This window comes from Drosophila innubila (assembly GCF_004354385.1).
Source record: "Drosophila innubila isolate TH190305 chromosome 3R unlocalized genomic scaffold, UK_Dinn_1.0 2_E_3R, whole genome shotgun sequence".
NCBI lineage: Eukaryota > Metazoa > Arthropoda > Insecta > Diptera > Drosophilidae > Drosophila > Drosophila innubila.
This window is the reverse complement of record NW_022995380.1, coordinates 31,075,873-31,090,914: the sequence shown is the minus strand read 5'-3', so window position 1 is coordinate 31,090,914 and position 15,042 is coordinate 31,075,873. Positions and strand designations below refer to the sequence as shown.

The 15,042-nt window shown below is 37.0% G+C and overlaps 2 protein-coding genes across 2 annotated transcripts; both read right to left on the bottom strand.

The window, feature by feature from the left end:
• Positions 1-1,099: 1,099 nt before the first annotated feature.
• LOC117791758 (2-hydroxyacylsphingosine 1-beta-galactosyltransferase-like) lies at positions 1,100-3,658 on the bottom strand. The gene is made up of 2 exons (XM_034631633.1): positions 3,384-3,658; positions 1,100-2,604 (listed from the first exon to the last, which is right to left on the bottom strand). Exons 1-2 carry the CDS (start codon positions 3,628-3,630, stop codon positions 1,283-1,285), a joined length of 1,569 nt encoding a protein of 522 aa, XP_034487524.1. The 5' UTR covers positions 3,631-3,658; the 3' UTR covers positions 1,100-1,282.
• Positions 3,659-4,069: 411 nt separating this feature from the next.
• On the bottom strand, positions 4,070-7,169 carry LOC117789538 (UDP-glucuronosyltransferase 2C1-like). Its single transcript, XM_034628569.1, has 3 exons — positions 7,157-7,169; positions 5,819-6,064; positions 4,070-5,610 (listed from the first exon to the last, which is right to left on the bottom strand). Exons 1-3 carry the CDS (start codon positions 7,167-7,169, stop codon positions 4,277-4,279), a joined length of 1,593 nt encoding a protein of 530 aa, XP_034484460.1. The 3' UTR covers positions 4,070-4,276.
• Between the last annotated feature and the right edge of the window lie 7,873 nt (positions 7,170-15,042).

The window sequence follows — 15,042 nt, the reverse complement described above, 5'->3', positions numbered from 1 at the left end:
TAGTTAAAGAATTACTCAAACCAACAATATTATTATATTATTAAAAACGTTTTTCCGGTTCGTCCACCCTCGTATTTGTATTTACGAATTCATATTGTGCATTCTTGTTTGCTCTTCTCGAGTGGAAAGTATGTCACCATATTGTTCTATACAAATATGTATTTGGCCCCGGCGTGAATTACAAAAATATGCATACAATTTGAGTATAATAACGAGTATGTTTGAGTACTCGTATGAATATCGTTTCCCGGGGCAACAACTCTGCATCGCTTGGGCAAACAAGAATTTCGAAAGCGAGCCTCTTCTTAAATAACCATTAATAAAAACATGTTCTGTATTTAGATAAGCACTGAGATTATCGAATGTGGCAGTGTTGACATGGCAGTTAAAGGAGCAAAAAAAAAATATAAAAAAATTGTTAAGGAAACTTGAAGTCCCGTTGATCGATTTTCAAGGTCAATTGTAAGGTCAATGCACCAAGTTGACGTCATCACAGCACAAAGACTTTTTCAAAAGTGACAATTGCATTTAATTGCAGACTGCAGTCTCAATTGCACATCTTAAATTATACCCTGTAATCTTAAAACTGCATTTCGATAATATACCCTATACAGCACATATCAATACAATACAATTACACTTGTCATAAAACGCAAAAATAAAGATAATTTGGTGTTTTAAATGTGCGTTAAACTTCATTCACAAAATATAGCTGGCGCTAGTAAACGCTTTTGTCAATGGTTCAACTAATTTACAAAATATAGATGGCGCTAAGCAAACCGTAATGTGACTGGTTAATTTCTTTGCTGCAAATGCGCAAGTTTATGACTCCCGTGAAGTTGGCTGCGCGCAAGTTTCGACTCGATTGAAGTTGGCTGCGCGCAATTAATTGACTCGAGTGAAGTTGACCGCGCGCAACTTTTCGACTCACTTGAAGCTGGCTGCGCGCAAAATTTCGACTCGAGTGAAGTTGGTTGCGCGCAAGTTTCGACTCAAGTGAAGTTGGCTGCGAGCAAGTTTTCGCAGCCTTTCAACACGCGCGGTATTAATTTGTGCCGATATAATTAATTTAAGAGAAAATAATGACATTTGTAACATATTAAGTGCGGTTATTTATTGTCGAAAGAGATTTCAGTTCTTATGTGGCATAATGATTTCACCAAAGCTCAAACACAAAAACATATATCAAGATGGTGATCGTAAAATATACTTAACATACATATGTACATATATATTACTTGTGGCGAATAACGGTTTTTTTTTGGGGATGTACAACGCAGTTTTAAGAAATTGGCGAGCGAAATAACCGACGAAATTCCTTCAAGACGCATTTGACAAACATGAAGGTTAGTATGAATACTATGAATGCAGTAAATGCAATGCGTCCGTAGAGTATCGAAAAGAACTGAATACTATAGTAAGGAACGAAGCCCATCTCGTGCTCGGTCATGCGCATATGGGGTGCTCCCTTGTGCCGTAGAACATACTCCGTCCACCAAACGGCCCTCTCGAGCGGACTTGTCGGCTGGTCACGAAATCGAGCAGATAATTCCTTAGCCTTGAGTGCATAGCAGGGATTCTCTAACAGTTCCTTGATGTTGTGTGTTAATTGCTCGGCGGTCACCTTATTAATATCGATAGTACGTGAAACACCTGCCTGTTTCATGCGCTCCACATTGTCAAACTGATCAAAAAATATGGGTATTCCCAACATGGGAACGGCCGCGTAGGCCGCCTCAAAAAGACTGAGGAGACCGCCGTGTGTTATAAAGAGTTTCACATTGGGATGCTCCAGGAGCAGACGCTGTGATGTCATCGAAGTCAGATATATATTATCCGACTTGTTAGGCAGCGTATCCAACTCGTGCTTCCATACGACACGCTGTTTCAAGTGGGAGAAGCTTTCCAGCATATTTTTTTCAATATTTTTGGGCAACCACTTGTTCAAAATCTCCATGCCCAAGGAAAAGTAGATAGCGCCATGCTCAGCCCCATCGAGAAAGTCGAGTAGTTCCGGTTCAAGGGGTACGCTTGGCTCTGCCATATGCATTCCCCCCACTTCGATAACATTGGGAACATTAGACCTAACGCGGCCTAGACTAAAGTGCTGATTAATTAACATCAGCGAGAAGTTTCTGCGTCTTTCATAGAACGTAGCATCTGAAAATGAAAAGTAACGTCGGAACAGCTCCTGCTGTACCGGCAGGTAAACCAGTCGCTCCATCAACCACTCCTCTACTATCATTATCCAATTATTCCACTTATCTACCAGGCCCTCACCACGGGAATATCCCATTGGTGATATTGGCCTATAAATACTGGGAGCTGAGTTCCCAGCCTGATAGTCAATTAACCACGAGGATCCAAAAGCCGACACACCCACTTGCAAAGCGTCAAAATGTGCCGCAAATCCAATAAGTGAATCTGAAAATGTCGGATCCATGACGATCATGTCGAAGTGCTCGCTTTCATCCTTTAGCATAGACTGCACTTTCAAGTCGCTTAAAATGGCATTCGTCGTATTGTAATAGAAACCGGCCGCCAACAATGCTCCTTTCCATTTGTTTGTAAGATAGTCCGATTCAAAATTATAATTCATTATATCTGAAAATGCGAATCGTTAAAGAGTAACATTGATAAACTTTACGAGCTTTATCTACCAATAATCTTTCCACATATTGGGGACGTCGCCAATATATAACTAGTCGGCCGGTGCTGCAGTAGAGCATAGTCGACTGTCGACCTTGGCAAAAACTACTAATGGAAAAAAGTTTTTCTTACTTAGACTTGATTTACGTCCGATCAGTCCTATCACAGCTATATGATATAGTGGTCCGATTTGAACCAACTTTGTATATTCTATAAGTTTGGTTACGATATCTCATTAAACAAAAAAATTTTTTATATTAAGACTTCATTTTCACCCGATCGGTCCTATGACCTATGGTCCTGCCTGCAATATAGAGAAATCTTCTTACCAAATTTGATGTCACTACCTTTTAAATTGTTTCTATAATTTGGATATCAAATTTTTTTTTCAATTTGTGGGCGATAAAGGGGGCGTGGCTGAATTTTGAAACAAACTTGATCTGCTTGCAATATAGAGGAGCCTACATCCCAAGTTTGGTGTCTCTCTCTCTTATGGTCTCTGAGATCTAGGCGCTCATACAGACGGACAGACGGACAGACAGACGGACAGACAGACAGACAGACAGACAGACAGACAGACAGACAGACGGACATTGCTATATCGACTCGGTTATTGATGCTGATCAAGAATATATATACTTTTTAGGGTCTTCTGCCTGTTACGCACATATTCGTTAAAACAAACATAAAAGACACCTGTACTTTTTTTAAGTACGGGGTCTAAAAATACTTACCCTCTATCGCCTGATCTAGATTTGAAACACGAATGTGTCGTACTCCCTCAATGTCGGGTAGGAATCTGACGGATGAAATCACAGTGACATTATGTCCTTTGGCAATAAGTGCTTTTATATAAGGTTTTACAACCAAATAGGGAGTACCAAATGTATACGAAAATATGCCCAATATATTTGCCGATTGTGTTACTCGCGAGCACAACAAAAGTGCTAATACAACAACCACAACTTTTGTGGTCTTCATGTTAATCTACGTCCGTTCATCGCGATATTCGACGTTCAACTAACGTTCTACTTGGACTGTATTTTCTACTTAATGGTTATCTTATCAGCTCACACTATTGATAAGTGTAAACAATGATTTCAATCTACCTCTCTATTTCTCTTTGATTCATTCGCTATGTTTTGGTGGACACTGCCGAGTGCGAACTATTATAAATGAGCAATAATTTCAATTTGATTAAAAACATTATTTACTATCTATGTTTACGGTTTACGTTGGATTTTACTTTTTAGCTACAAGCATTTTGTGATTTGTTGGTGAAATATTGGAATAGCTTTCTGTTTACTTAGTCAACTCTCAATAATTTAATTTTAATATTTTGTACTTCAAATATCTCGGCCGATTTAAAAGACTTACCGTTTGCCAGACTACTAGTCTGAGGAACAAAAATACGTTTTCCTGTTTTACACATTTATTTGGTTTATTTATGATAATAGGAGATTTCAGATCTTAAATTGCATAAGGATTTCGTCACTTTGGACACTTAAGTAGATATCAGAAAATAGACAACAATGATTTAATAAATTACGAATATTCTTTGTGGCATTTAACGGTTAACACTAGACTTACTTTCTCTCTAATTGACATTCTTATCTGGTGGTGTTTGCTATAATGCAGTGTAAAATACTGGCGGTCCAAATATCCTTCGTAATTCCTTCAAGACGCAATTGACGACCATGAATGTGACAAAGATTAATATGAAAGCGGCAATTGCAATGCGTCCGTAGAGTATTGCGATGAAATGAATTCTATAGTAAGGAACGAAGCCCATCTCGTGCTCAGCCATGCGCATATGGGGTGCTCCCTTGTGCCGTAGAACGTACTCCGTCCACCAAACGGCCCTCTCGAGCGGACTTGTCGGCTGGTCACGAAATCGAGCAGATAATTCCTTAGCTTTGAGTGCATAGCAGGGATTCTCTAACAGTTCCTTGATGTTGTGTGTTAGTTGCTCGGCGGTCACCGCGTTGAAATCCATTGAAAGTGCTACACCTGCCTGCTGCATGCGCTCTACATTGTCAAACTGATCGAAATATATCGGCAATCCCAGCATGGGAACTCCCGAATAGGCCGCCTCGATAAGACTGAGGAGACCGCCGTGTGTGATGAAAAGCTTCACATTGGGATGCTCTAGAAGTTGACGTTGGGATGCCATCGAGCTTAGATATATGTTGTCAGATTTGTTCGGCATCGTTTCCATCTCGTGCTTCCATACGACACGTTGTTTTAACTGTGAGAAGGTTTGCAGCATCGTTTGCTCCATGTTTTTGGGCAACCACTTGTTCAAAATCTCCATGCCCAAGGAAAAGTAGATAGCGCCATGCTCAGCCCCATTGAGAAAGTCGAGTAGTTCCGGTTCAAGGGGTACGCTTGGCTCTGCCATATGCATTCCCCCCACCTCGATAACATTGGGAACATTAGACCTAACGCGGCCTAAACTAAAGTGCTGATTAATTAACATCAGCGAGAAGTTTCTGCGTCTTTCGTAGAACTTTTCTGGTGGGAATGAAAAATAGCTGACAAACAACTCGAGCTGTCCAGGCAGGTAAACCAGTCGATCCATCATCCATTCCTCTGTTATGTAAATCCAATTGTTCCACTTATCCACCAAGCTTTTACCACGGGAATAGCCCATTGGAGATATTGGCCTGTATACACTTGGAGCTGAATTCCCAGCTTGATAGTCAACCAACCAGGAGCAACCAATTGCCGACAATCCCACTTGGGGGGCATTAAAGTGTTCTGCAAAGCCAATGAGTGCATCTGAATGGGTTGGTTCCAAGACGACCATGTCGAAGTGCTCGCTTTGATCCTTAAGTAAAGATTGTACCTTCACGTCGCTTAAAATGCTACGAGAGATATTGTAATGAAATCTGGCCGATAATGATCCTTCTTTCCATTTGTTTGTCAGAACATCCGTGTCAAATTCAAAGTTTATAATATCTGCAATGACGATACAAGAGAATTTTGTTTAGTTTATGGTTTAACCTGTGGGAATACTGCGAAAGTAATTGAAAATATTTCCAAGTAACATCGATACGAAATGTTTGTATTAATGATAAGCTTTACGGGCTTTAACAACACGAATTGCGTTGATGCATCTAAAAATAACCTTGCCATTAATTAAGGCATTTCCTACATATATACTTACGATCTATTACTTGATCCAAAGCTGCAGCACGAATATGTCGCACTCCATCAATGTCCGGAAGCAAATTAACGGAAGAGATCACGGTCACGTTATGTCCTTTGGCAATAAGTGCTTTTATATAGGGTTTTACAACCAAATACGGAGTACTAAAGGTATACGAAAATATGGCTAATATATTTGCCGACTGGTTACTGTTATCCGCGTGCACAACAAAAGTGCAAATAAAACAGCGACTATTCGTGTTGTCTTCATGTTATTCTACGTCCGTTCATCGCGATATTCGACGGTCAACTAAATTCCACTTGAACTGCATACTCAACTGAACGGTAATCTTATCACCTGCTATCGATAAGAAATAACAACAATCTAAGTCTATGTTTCTGTTTCTCTTTGAGTTAATGAATTCATGGGTAATCATTTTGTCTACACATTAGCAAGCAATAATTTCAATTTTTTATTTTATCATTTTCTATAACTTACGTTAGATTTTCGTATGAGAAAGAGGCATTTTATAGTCAAATTGATTAAATCAAATAAATTGTAAATTGTGATAGAATTAGCGTTCCACGAAAAAATCGGTTAATTTTTGACGATGTTTTGACAATTTAAAATTTAAATTTGTAATGCTCTATAGCTGACCCTTTCATAAAAACATTAGCTTATTCACTCGAATTCTGAAAATATAGTTGTTTCACTCTCTTTCTATCTCTTTCTTTGAATTAAAAAGAACTGCGCATGTGCGATATTCGCCCTCTATGAAGAATTTTAAATGTGCTCTTAAAAAAACAAATAGGGGTAACAGTAGCGCCATCTATGTTGCTGACAAAGAACCTTGCATTGGGATTATTATAACAGGGGCTGTTAACAGAGATTAATCCTTCAAGAAATACGTTTTTAAAGGTTTCTGTTTCTGCTAACAATATTATCCCATTATTATCAAAAATATATAAAATATAAATGGTTCTAGGGTGTAATTATATTTAATATATTAAAATTTTATTCACTTTTGGATGCCAATTTAATGAAAAACCCGATAATAGACCAACTAAAGAATAGGTCAGTCCATGTTCGCCTTTTTTACTATTACGTGTATGTAATGAACCAATTTGGGAGTTAAAAAAAGAAGGCTGTGATCCAATTATTCTGAAATTTGGGATTGAGCGTATCAAATAAAAAAAGGTTGTCTTTATAGGTATTACTTATGGCCTAATGGAGCTCACTATAGTTAGTACATTTGTTTTTTCTTGTCTTAAAAATAACAATACAAATAAAGAAAGGTTTTTTCTTTTTAAAATCAGTTTTGTCTAAATAATTGCATAATAAATTGTATACACTTACACGTGAATATCATTATAATTTAGACCGAAGTCCCTTGCCCACTTCCCAAGAGGTTAGCAGGTACAATTAGCTATTCTTTCTTCAGGGATGTCAGTTGGGGAAGTAGGTCTAAAAGGCCATCTATTTTGTTTCACCTCAGATGCATGCACTATAAATGCATGCACTATAAATGAAACTGTGCGTTTTATATTTTGACTATAACTCAAAGTGCAATTCTGTCCGTGCTTGCAACCTTTGTGTGTCGGCAGAATAGCTCTGAGTGTGTGTGTGTGTGAGTGTGTGTGTGCCTCTCAAAAATGCATGTGCCGCATGAACAGAGTGCCCGAAAATGTGAAGCAGTGGCAACAGCGGTTGCTGCAGTGGGAGATGCAACCTCGCCTGACAGCCCAAATTAACTTAACACTCATAAATCAGCGTTAAGGGCGACCGCAAAAGCGTTGCATAAAAAATAGTTATGACGCTTATTTTTTTCCTCAGTTTTTCGCGTTATTATACCCGTTACTTCAAAAATATTTTAAAGGGTATATTGTGTTTGTTGGAATGTATGCAACAGGGAAAAGGAGGTGTCTCCGACCCCATAAAGTATATATATTTTTGATCAGCTTCAACAGCCGAGTCGATATAGCCATGTGTGTCTGTCCGTCCGTCCGTCCGTCTGTCCGTCTGTCCGTCCGTCCGTCTGTTCGTCCGTGTGAGCGTCTAGATCTCAGAGACTATAAGAGACAGAGATATCAAATTTTTTACACAGATTTCTGTAGACTCCCACCACACCCACAGTTGTTTAGATAATACAGTTTTATTGGTAACTAACGCTGTCTATATATTTTATCTATAATATCACTTAACCGAAGCAAGATCGGACAAGTAGAACGGGAGTAATAGCTAACCAAAGTCATTAATAAAGTTATTACTTCAATAAAATCACCTAAAAGTATGCAGTAGTTTTTATTAGGCATTAATTTCTTTGAAATATTTTTAAATATATTGAAATAAGTAACGGGTATCCTATGGTCGGGATCTCGATTATAGCCTTTGAAACCGAAAATGAAATCGTAACCAAAACTGAAAAAAAAAAAATGAAACAGGGAAATGGCAACAGGGTTGCAGTTCGTCAGTCAGCGGAGTTGCATGCCAAATAAACGATACTCATAAAACGCGTGCGTTTGCATTGCCAACTTGATGAGCACCGTTCCTACTCCCTTACTCCCCTACTTCCTTCCTCCGTCCCTCCCTCTTTCCTCTCTGCCATCCGTCACCTCTTCGACTGTCAATGAAACGGCTCGGCAATTTCGTTTGCCAGGCAAAATGGCGGCTGTCATTCTTGGTAATCAAATTGTAGTGCGCAATTTGGTTACTTTTTATCATTTTTTTTTTTTATATTTGTTGGTACTGTGTGTGCTCTCGTATTTGTATTTGCAGCAGAGTGTCCAATTGCATAGAAGATGGGCAGCCATCATTTTTTATTCAACGATGAGTAATACGCATAATTGAGTAAATCGTGTAATCGCTCACTAAATGAAAACAGTTTACCGAACCGCTTAAAATGTCAGTTTCAGCATTCAACTGCAGCTTAAATCACTGTCATATTTAAAGAAAAAGGTTTAATTAATTAAATCCTTGAAATATGTCGAATCATTTTGAATGCTTGAAGGATTTAATCTTGTTTTAAAGAATGTACTTAAATGATGAAAAAAGATTCATAATTTTAAAGCTTGAATTGTCACCTTTAACAAATGTTAAAATGGAATGATAACGATTTAAGTTTATAGATCTTTAATATTTATTACAACTTTATTAATATTTAATAGTTTTTAAGGTTTGTAATATTTTCATTATTTTAGTGTTTTATTATAAACTATGACTTGCAAAATGCTCGAAAGTAATGTTTAACGACTGACAAGGAACGAGAGCGGAGTTTCCCAGTTCTTAAAATAATTTGCATTTTCATTAAGTAACCCTTTGAGGGAGTTGAGAGTTGAGGTCGCTTTTAATTATCTAAATGCGGCAACTGAGCGTATGTGGTACATTGACTTTGAGCACAGTGTAAATCAGGCACACACCTACTCTTCTGAGGTGTTGTCGCATTGCATTAAAAGCAAAACATTAAAATGCTTGCCAACTTGCGCCGGCAGGTGTCGCCACCGTGATAATGTCAACAGAGGAAACAATAAAAGCCGCAGTTGTCTTTTACTTTTGCTGCGGGATACGTGGCACGTCAGGATGCACGCCAGGCTGCCATTTTAAAGTAGAAGACAGCAAGTGTGTGATTGTGTGTGTGTTTGTGTGTGAAGGAAGCATAGCAAAAGGATGCTCTTCACAAACGCTAAAAGTGCCATTCCCGTTTATTCACATTCCCAGAGACGTACGTGCGGGGTATCTTTATAGACTGGTGAATAGGAATTGCCTCAACCAACCTGATGACTTTTATTATTGATCTGGCTGGGAAAGGAAAAGATAACAAAGATGCTTCATTGTTTTAAAAAAGTTGATTTTACTTCAGGGTATATCTTGTCGTTCATTCTGCACCATAATCTTGCTCAAGTATCTAAAAAAACAATTGAAGTATTTTTTTATTAGTATAAAAATGTCTGTGGTAGTTAAATTTAAATTTTTGCAAAAATATAATAATTATAAAACTAACAGAAAATAACATAATTCTAACACCCAAGCTTAAAATTCTTAATTTTAGCATGTGATGTACTCAGAATTTTATTCTTAAATTCAAGGAATCAAACTTAAACCAATAAAGGTTACGGTTTCGGTTTCGGTACGTTTCGAAACAACTATTTCGGTAAAAGGTTCTATTTCAGTTATCTTCTTTCGGTTTCGGTACCAGTACCGGGACGTAACGGTACACTGAATCAATTTCGAAACATTTTAAATTTAGAATTTTCAAAATTTCAACATAGAACCATGGCTTCGATAGTCGAAAAAAAAAATTTTTTTTATGAACAAAATTTGAATACATAATGAATAAAGAGGCCAAGCCATGATTAAAATGACATTGCGCTTCAAAATCGGTATAGTTTTGCCAAAGTTATGACAGTTCGAAGTTGCTGAAGCCTCTGACCTAGCAACTTTACAAGTCAAAATATTTCTTAATTTTGACATGATTTTGTACAAAAAATGGACAGTCTCAGAATCAAATTTAAAGTGCTGTTTTATACTAATTACGATATAAGGAGTGGATTGAAAGTGAAAATACGAGATTTAAAATTTTGAATTTTCGATAGTCGATAGTGGAAAAATAATAAAACTTTCTAAATGCAAAAAATTTTAATGCAGTTTAAATTAAGAAACCGAATTATGATCAAAATGGCATTCCGATTGAAAATCGGGTCAGTTTTCATCAAGTTATGACAGTTGGAAGTTTGTCAACTCTTTGACCTAGCAACTTTACCACAACCGTACCGGCTCAAGCGTTTCGTTTTTTGGTTCTTGAAAGAGAATTAATTTCAGTTACACTTTTAGTTCTGGTACTCAATATGATACGGTTAGTTTCGGTTAAGGGTTCCGTTACCGATTACGGTGTTATTCCCTGGTTAAATTAGGTCAATATGCGAATAAAAGGGCCACGACTTAACCTTAAAAAATCAAAAATTAAATATGTTTTACTTAAATTCTTGTGTCTAGCTCTTCGTTTATCTTTACTTTATTCCCTCTCTCTAGCATTTACTTAGTCTTTCTCCCGCTATCATCAATTTGAGCATTTACTGCTTCTTGGCGAGCCACTGACAGGTGTCAGACTTAATAAATTACATTGAAATTTTGGCGCTTGTGCCTGTCTTTGTTTACCAAAATGGAGCTGCTACTTTGGCCTTGAAGCGTGTCCCTGTCTAGTATTTTGCATCGTTTTGTGGCTACTTTTAATGTAATAGGAAGAAACAGCTGAGTTGCGTGGGCTTGCCGCAGAAATCCCACTCAGGGGGGAATGAAAATTTATGTGTCAAGCATGCAGAAAGTTGCAGAAGAACTCTGTGGCCTCAGGTCACAGCTATAAGTAGAGCAGATAACGTTGTGCCACTTTGGGGCACAATAATACTATGAGGGCAATAACAATATTATTCAGCAACCAGAACAAGAGCAACCACAACAAGAAGAAGCAGAAGAAGAGTCTCAACTGGCACAAGTCTAATGCAAACTAATGCAAAGTTCACCACAGGAAAGCTGAAAACTGCCAGATGGCTTAGAGTCAGCAACAACATCAGCATTAGAATCAGCATCAGCATCACAATCCGAATCCGAATCAAAATTCGTATAACGAGTAATGTGGCTCTAGCTGTGGCTCCGACTGTGGTTTCTTTGCTCCCAGTGGTGCACTTTGTTGTTGCTATTATGCATGCCACACACACACACGCACACATACACACAACTGCACAGCTGCTCAACTGCACAACTGCACAAATGCAAATGTGATCTGCAACGGGGTTAAATGTGTCAGCTGCGGTTTCGCCACGTGCTTGTTTGGGCAGCCAAGTTTTTAATTGTCAGAAACAAGTTGAAATTAGCTGCAGGATATCTTGAAAATCCCATGAACACTGAAAAAAAAAACCAACAGTACTTTATTAATTAATTAATAAGTAATAGATAATCATAATTTATACAAATTACAAGATTCAAATTAATGTGTACATTTAAATTTAAATTTTTTGATTTAAGAACTCTTATGTTTTAACCCAATAATTTATAAGTTTTCTGGTAGTGCTAAGCCAAATAAATAAATAAATAAAAATAAAACATCTTAAATATATTGTTCTTAAAATAATTTTATATTGTTCTTAAAATTGTTTTATATTGTTCTTAAAATAAAACCATTTTAAGACCAATTTGCCAATAGTCAGAATATTAATTTTAAAAATCCTAGGCTCTTAATTAGTTGGGAAAGTATAGAAAGTTCATATTTTTTTAAAGCCCGTGGCGCTCTGGCTAGAGTTGCCACTTCAGTTGAAAGCATGTGCGGGCTCGAGTCCCACTCTCTCCAAGAAAAAATAATTATAGCCAGAATAAAGTTTAAAAATTTAAAAAACAACAAAAAATCTAAAAAAAATATTGAACTTATTTTTTTTTATTTGCTGACTTACATTTTAAGAGCTTTTATTCTTACAACAATACCAAGATGTGTTTTCCAACTTTAGAATCTAATGTTTTCGACGCACTTTTTAAGCTAATATTATCAATTTTGTAATTTTTTTAGTCAGTGTAAGAGAAAGAGAGAAAGATGAACTAAAGTTTTCATTTCGTGTGCTCTGCTTATTATCATATAGATAAGCTCAATATGATGTTATCGTTGTTGCTTTGTTAAGTGGCAGCCACCAAAATGGTGCAACAGTTTCTGCTTTTAGCTTTCATCTTCACCTCAAACTCTGTTGGCTTCTGATCCTGTCCAGCTTTTAAGCGTTCAAATATTTATAATGCGAATAACGTTATGTTTACACGTTGCGGGTCTTGGTCGTTTAGAGTTACAGCTTAAGTGCTGCAAATGAGAGTAAATGCAAAGTAAAAGTGCCAGAGTGGCCAAAATGTTTTAGAGCTCTAACCTGGCTGTGTCAGTGTTGTCACTTTGCCATAAAGCTTGAATTGAGTCTGGTCTTACATTTTATTAAAGAAAGCGAAGAAAGTAACGCATCATCAGTTCGCATTTTAATTAAAACCTTCATTAAATATGCCGTTGAGCACAAAAAGACTAAGCTCTATTTTCAGCAGCAGCAACAAAGAAAGCTTGCATTACAAATATTGCGTATACGCCGCGTTGTCGGCTGTAAGGCCCTTTGCACTATTTGCCTTTATAACAAACTGTCTGCGTCTATAGACTGAGACAGAGACTGAGACAGAGACAGAGATAGTGACAGTGACAGCATTGCGGTATTAAGACCTCAGCTGAAATGATTACATGCCTGTTTAGATTTGTCAGTCGACAGCGACGACGGCTTCGTTGGCTTCTCTTTGCTTCGTTTGGCTTCTCTTTTGATTTACAGCCATGGCTGAGAGAACGCGTCGAGACGGTTGCCAGCTTCTGCATTTTACACTTGATAAATGATCAAATTAGGCAAGCAAAGCGGCAACTTGCATATGTATATGTGTATATGTATATTTATATGTATATATATCTGCAACTGCCTGCAACACGGCATTGTCCCAACGTTGCACGGACTTTGTGAGACTTGGCTGCTTTATATGCGTTGCATGTCTTGCACTTTTACAGCTGCGAGTTGCCTTTACTTTTGCGGCTACTTGCTGCTTAGATTGTGGCATCTTTGCATCGTGTTGCATGACTCGTTACTCTTTGGCAACATCATGCACGTTTTCATTTAGCTGAGTGCATGCATCTCGACTCCATACATACATACGTACACGTATGTATTCAACCAAAAGCAGATGCCTCAAGTCTGCTACCACAGGCAAATATATACATATTATCCTCGTACATGTTGCAAGTTCAAGTTACTCGTAATACGGCTCAAATGCTGCCATTGACTATTACGGTTTAGGCCATAATTTGCAATACATCAATTACGAATTTAATGCCAGTCAACATCCTTAACCAATTAGGTACATTGTGCTGATTTCGGCAGATGTTAATTTCACCTTCAATATTTCATATTCAATACCTCAAACTTAGCCGGTTCAGTAATTTCCTAACTGATTGCAATAATAATTCCCGAAATTATTCAAGCAACTCAGCAAATATAGTCAACAAAATTCTCTCTGGACAATCTTTATATGATACATAGATACTCATAGTTACAACTAGTTGAAAAAACGTTGAGAATAAAAACAACAATAGCCATATCACCTAATGATAATGTCTAAATTAAATAAAAGAAATTTTGAGGCCTGAACAGGTATAATTAACGTTCAGCTGTTCGAGGTATAAATTTAAATTTAATATTTTTAATATTTTACAACACTGTTGCTTAAGGTCTGACTTTATTTATGTTGTGTGTTTAGAGCTGCGTACGGTGGTCTCCCAAATATCTACTGATATTAAATTTATTTCTCTTTTATTTTAGACGTAGAATCATGCAAAAAGTGTACAAAATATATTTTAATTTTTTTTATTTCTTAATAAAACACTTTTATTTTAAATTTAATAAAATTTACTTTTGTTCACAAATTTTGCATCAGTTCAAAAAATTTGTAATAAATTATATTTAAATTATTATTATTATTACTATTAAATAACTATAAGTTTCGCATTCAACGTTTTAAATGATGATATTATTTCTGAAAATAAATTCTTTGTTTAAGGACCTTCAGGAATAATGTTTCAGGAATAATGTTTTTTGGAGTGTCGCAAAAGGTCTAAAGGGCAACTCTGTTGAAAAATGTTAAAATAGGCTTCAAAGTGTGATTTACTTTCTTCTGCAAGTACTTTTTAGGGGACTCTACTAACAAATGCCAGTTAGCAGACTGAGCCAAGGTTCATTGACCATATTACCATATAAACGGGCTCTATATAAGTTTCAACATGGCACATAGGTCTGTGACAAATGTGTAAAAGTGTGTGTGTGTGTGGTGTGTGTGTGTTGCAGTCACAAAATAAATATATATGAGCTAAATGGCTGCTGTTGAATTTATTTGCGGTTGATATTACGTTTATTCCACTTGTGCCTCTGTTAAAAGAGTGGAGATTTGTGGGTAGGTTTTTATTGCCGTTGACAGAAGTTGGCTGTGTTGCAGTTGCAGTTGCAGTTGCAGCTGAAATTTATGCCGCTTCAACACAAAGCATAAATTAAATTAAGCACCGAAAATCATTTCTCTTTTATTCTCGCACTATTAGTCCGCGAGTTGAGAGCGAAAAAGTTGCGCATTATAAAAACAATTTTGGCAAGTTTTTGCCAAGTTTGGAAATGATTCAATTTGCTGCAAGCAAAGTTTGCCAGGTA

Coding starts and splice junctions, on each gene's coding strand:
- LOC117791758 (XM_034631633.1), bottom strand. CDS start 3,630: ATGAAGACCACAAAAGTTGTGGTTGTTGTATTAGCACTTTTGTTGTGC. Junction 2,605..3,383: donor TCTAGATCAGGCGATAGAGG/GTAAGTATTTTT, acceptor TCGCATTTTCAG/ATATAATGAATTATAATTTT.
- LOC117789538 (XM_034628569.1), bottom strand. Junction 5,611..5,818: donor TTTGGATCAAGTAATAGATC/GTAAGTATATAT, acceptor TCGTCATTGCAG/ATATTATAAACTTTGAATTT.